The sequence below is a fragment of the Olea europaea genome, chromosome 10 (genome assembly GCF_002742605.1).
Source record: "Olea europaea var. sylvestris chromosome 10, O_europaea_v1, whole genome shotgun sequence".
Taxonomy (NCBI): domain Eukaryota; kingdom Viridiplantae; phylum Streptophyta; class Magnoliopsida; order Lamiales; family Oleaceae; genus Olea; species Olea europaea.
The window spans coordinates 17,215,550-17,220,779 of NC_036246.1; the positions used below are offsets into that span (position 1 = coordinate 17,215,550).

General features: G+C 35.6%; 1 protein-coding gene across 1 annotated transcript; it reads right to left on the reverse strand.

Moving 5' to 3' along the window:
* Positions 1-1,459: 1,459 nt before the first annotated feature.
* Positions 1,460-5,053, reverse strand: LOC111400359 (LRR receptor-like serine/threonine-protein kinase FLS2). Its single transcript, XM_023027772.1, has 7 exons — positions 5,005-5,053; positions 4,531-4,610; positions 4,284-4,404; positions 3,876-3,903; positions 2,991-3,683; positions 1,999-2,402; positions 1,460-1,887 (listed from the first exon to the last, which is right to left on the reverse strand). Exons 1-7 carry the CDS (start codon positions 5,051-5,053, stop codon positions 1,460-1,462), a joined length of 1,803 nt encoding a protein of 600 aa, XP_022883540.1.
* Positions 5,054-5,230: the final 177 nt, after the last annotated feature.

The following is a 5,230-nucleotide window of genomic DNA, read 5'->3' on the forward strand; positions in this document are numbered from 1 at the left end:
CCAATTTTGTGAGATGGACCAACTAAGCATGATAGACCTTTCTTTTAATTTTCTTTCGGGTCAAATCCCACACTGCTTTGGTAACTTGACACTAGAGGTGACCGAGGAGAAGTCTGGATGGGTTGAAGAAGTATTCACTTCTTCACTTCAAACACTCTTGTCTTACATGGATGAGGTTGAATTAGAAACGGCCTGTCACGTGTTTCCACTCGAAACTGGATTTTTCAGATTAAATGATGTGCCAATTACAGGGAAATTCATAACAAAGAGAAATTCTTATACTTACAAAGGTAGCATCCTCAATTACATGTCAGGAATTGATTTGTCTTCTAATAAATTACATGGTAAAATTCCAGATGGCCTTGGAAATTTAAGTGAGATTCACTCACTCAACTTGTCGCACAACTATCTTATTGGAACAATTCCAAAAACATTCTAAAACCTACATCAGATTGATAGCTTTGATCTCTCCTATAACAACTTAGGTGGGAGGATCCCCACTGATCTGATCAAGTTAAATGTTTTGGCAGTCTTTAGTGTGGCACATAACAATTTAGCAGGTATGATACCAGAGAAAGGTCGGTTTGGAACATTTGATGAAGGTAGCTATCAAGGAAATCCTTATCTTTGTGGCCGTCCATTACCTAACGACTGTACTAGCACCGGATCAACACCTGTCTTGCCAACTGTTGATAATGAAAATGAGAAGTGCAGTTTCATGGACATGGAGTTCTTCTACATAAGCTTCATCATATCTTATTTATCTGTAGTGTTTTGCATTGCTACAGTTCTATTCATAAATCCTCACTGGAGAAAAGCATGTTTTCATTTCATTGAGGTTTATATAATTCATTTTTGAGGCCATGTCTTCTGGACAATATTCCCATTTTCCAAGTCAAGGTATCTGCTTTAATTCTCTATGAAGTTAATTATATACTATACTAACTTTTATAACTAATATATATTTACAATCTATCTAATTAATGTTGTAATTTTCTCTTTCTAGATTTGATAACTCGAAAGTAAAGACGCAGTAGAGCCAAATATAAAAGCATGGTAGGAAGCCAAGATGGCTATGTGTATGCATATTCAATCATGAAAGTGTGAAATGATTTTCAATACTGTACTTGTATTAATAGATGGGAATGTGATTTGTTTCCAAGCTAAATGTTTTTTGTTTGCGAAAAATAGTAAGGAGAAACGTGGCATTTGATTTCTAAAATAGCAATTGAGTATCAAACATTAATTTGATAAAAAGATTTATATTAGAGCTTCTTTTTCCTCCATATCTAGAATTTGTGCAGTATTTCTGAGTCGAATTTTGTCAAAGAGAGAGTGTGCTACCTATTGATCAGTTTGTTATTCTTGTTATCAAACGTAATTGTATCTTGGAGGGATCCTTTTTGGACTCTTCTTCTCCGGATGCAAATTTTCTTCAAAGCATTGAGTAATGACTTCTCTAAAGGTTTTTATCTTTGGCTGGGTGTGGAATCAATGGCACCCTTTCCAACGAGGTAAAATGGATTATATAAACCTCAATGGAATGAAAACATGCTTTTCTCCAGTGAGGATTTATGAATAGAACTGTAGCAATGCAAAACACTACAGATAAATAAGATATGATGACGCTTATGTAGAAGAACTCCATGTCCATGAAACTGCACTCCTCATTTTCATCATCAGCAGTTGGCAAGACAGGTGTTGATCCGGTGCTAGTACAGTCGTTAGGTAATGGACGGCCACAAAGATAAGGATTTCCTTGATAGCTACCTTCATCAAATGTTCCAAACCGACCTTTCTCTGGTATCATACCTGCTAAATTGTTATGTGCCACACTAAAGACTGCCAAAACATTTAACTTGATCAGATCAGTGGGGATCCTCCCACCTAAGTTGTTATAGGAGAGATCAAAGCTATCAATCTGATGTAGGTTTTAGAATGTTTTTGGAATTGTTCCAATAAGATAGTTGTGCGACAAGTTGAGTGAGTGAATCTCACTTAAATTTCCAAGGCCATCTGGAATTTTACCATGTAATTTATTAGAAGACAAATCAATTCCTGACATGTAATTGAGGATGCTACCTTTGTAAGTATAAGAATTTCTCTTTGTTATGAATTTCCCTGTAATTGGCACATCATTTAATCTGAAAAATCCAGTTTCGAGTGGAAACACGTGACAGGCCGTTTCTAATTCAACCTCATCCATGTAAGACAAGAGTGTTTGAAGTGAAGAAGTGAATGCCCCTTCAACCCATCCAGACTTCTCCTCGATCACCTCTAGTGTCAAGTTACCAAAGCAGTGTGGGATTTGACCCGAAAGAAAATTAAAAGAAAGGTCTATCATGCTTAGTTGGTCCATCTCACAAAATTGGTGAGGAATTGTACCTTCAAAATGGTTATTGCTGAGAAGAATAATGCTTAGGTGTGATAGATTGCCAATCCATTGAGGGATATTTCCGATGAACTTATTATATCTAAGATCTAATGACACTAAAGAAGAGCTATTATAAAATGCATACGTGAGCTCACCCTCCAATTGGTTATTGCTCAGGTAGACATGATGTATTCTTGATGGATTGAAGCAAGATGGGATTGAACCACATAACTTGTTCTCAGATAAATCTAAGAGGCTAAGATTATCGAGATTGCAAATTTCCTTCGGGATTGGACCCTTAAGCTAGTTGTTAGACAGAGAAATTTGATCCAATGCTATCATATCGCCTACTGATTTAGGAATTTTGCCCGACAAACGGTTGTTACTAAGGTCTAACACTAAAAGAGGGATGGTTGACAAGCTCTTTGGAATGGTGCTTGAGAACTCGTTGCTATCCAGATATAAATTGTTCAAGAACTGTAGGTTGATAGATTCTGGAAATATTTGTCCTCGCAATTTATTATCCGATAATTTTAGTAAATGTAGAAAAAAGCATCCCATAACTAATTCCTGCAGAATTGTGCCTGACAAATTATTGTTGGACAAGTCTATATACCTTATAGATTTTAAGTCATCGAAACTGGAAGGTACACAACCGTCAAACATATTTGTTGACATGTTTAATGCAAATAGGTTTGGAAAAATTGAAGTCATATTAGTTGGAACATGTCCATTGAACTTGTTATTAGATACATCAAAATTCTCCATGTTGGGATTGATGCATGTTGGCAACTTGAGAGGTCCTGTAAAAGCATTATCCATCAGGTATAATCCCTTAAGTCTTGTGTTGTTCTCCAACAACCAAGTTGGAAAATTCCATCCTATGCTGTTATTTGAGAGATGAAGAATTCTCAAATTGAATTGATAGTAGAGGAAGCTGGGTAGTGATGGACAACCTCTTGAGTTTAGCATACTAAAAACCTCTAGATGAAAATTGGGAACCAAATTTCCCAACTCGTCATTTATTATTTCATTGTTTTCCAAAAATAAAAAATTAAAGCTGGAATGATTAAAGAATGCCTTGAAAGAAATTGGAACTTGAAAGTTGTTACTTGAAATGGAGATATATTCAAGCGATGTGAGTTTCGTAAGTGGAGAGGAGGCAATATTTCTGGTGAAAGTATTGTGTAAGAGTTCAACCAATCTAAGAGATGTCATGTTTGCAACACATGAAGGAAGTATTCCTTCATACTCATTCCATCTAAGATCTAACTCTTGGAGGTTTTTAAGTTCACACAACCCTGCTAATCTAAGGAATAAAATTAGCACTTCAAAACCCACCAATGAAATAGGGAATATCAGGGCTTTGCTTATAAAAAGAAAGCAAATTTTTTGTCTCCAAACTTACTTTCAAGTAAGAAAGTTTCTTTTTAAAAGTGATTTTTTTTATTGGTGAAAGACGACTATAAGTCACTTATTTTGAATGTAACTATTGACTTACTTATTTCCTATCTCACCAATAAAAAAAGCTATAGATTGTAAAATATAATTAGTTTTAACTATGTAATGTTAGCCGAACCTCTTTAAATTATATTAATTATAAAGTCCTAATTGACGAAGTTCAATACTTTTTTTTGATACAAAAGAGATGTTCTGGTTCATTTTTATTTTTCACATTTTTTTTAATCTATATTTGATAGTGAGATAATCAATATTGATTGTTTTCTGAAAAATCTTGTAGTAATTTTCACAATCATGAGAGGACTTTGCATTCATTAAACAAAAGTTCAATTGAGAAGCAAGAAAAGTTATAAAATTGTGAAAATGGAAATAATTGAAGAAACAATTTCTTAGTCAGCATGCTAAGTCAAGAAAAACATTGTTTACCAAACATGCCATTAACGTTTACCATGAACGGGAATGGTGCCATTGAGTCTGCATCGGGACGAAGATAAAATCTTGAGGGATATGAGTGCTCCAATACTTTGTGGAAAGTTCCAATCCACATTAGAATTATCCAAGAACGGTCCCTCCATCAGTCTTAAATGTCTCAACTCTTATACGTGAAAGCAATGGAATGTGCACGAGAATTGGAGTTCATATTGCAATTAGTATTATAATTTATGTAACCAAGAATTACAGCTCTTTTGGCTTACCATAAGATCCAAGTGCTTGAGGTAAGAGAATGCCCTCAAAGATTGCACCATGTGTGTTAGGAAATATGTAATTGGCAAATCTGTGACCAAGGACCAAAATGTAATAATTGTAAAGTCAAGGATTAAAATGTCATAATTGTAAGGTCAAGGACCAAAGTGTCAAATGTCCAATAGTTCAGGGACTTGAGTTGCAATTAATCAAAGTGTTGAAGGCTAGGTCTAGGGTTGTGATGGATGCCTCGAAGTTGCAAACGGTGCGAGATTTCGCTAGAGTCACGCCATGATATCGCTCGAGCTAAGATTGCAGAACCATTGTCGCTAGAGCCTCGCTAGCAGGTCGCTCGAGCGAAGTGGACGTCGCTCGAGTCACGCTGGTCCCTCGCTCGAGCGACCTATTTATCTGGGCAACATTAAATTTAAAAGCTCGCGAATTTTTGACGCGCCACAAGACCATATGTTGAGCCATATAAATACCATTCGTCTCCTTCGAGTTGATTATGGAGAAAATACACATTGAAGCCATATTATTGCTTTACTCTAAAATCCTTGGAGATTAATCCTTTATATCTTTCACACCAAGGTTCAAAAAGAAAAACAATCTTCTAAACTCTTCAGATTAAAAAATCCTTGGCTTTTGCAGAAAAACATCACACCTTGAAACACCAAAACACCACCTTCTCTAAATCCTATAAAACTTCCA

Coding starts and splice junctions, on each gene's coding strand:
- LOC111400359 (XM_023027772.1), bottom strand. CDS start 5,053: ATGGCTTCAATGTGTATTTTCTCCATAATCAACTCGAAGGAGACGAAT. Junction 4,611..5,004: donor CAACTCGAAGGAGACGAATG/GTATTTATATGG, acceptor CCTTGGTCACAG/ATTTGCCAATTACATATTTC. Junction 3,684..3,875: donor ATTGGTGAGATAGGAAATAA/GTAAGTCAATAG, acceptor TTTATTCCTTAG/ATTAGCAGGGTTGTGTGAAC.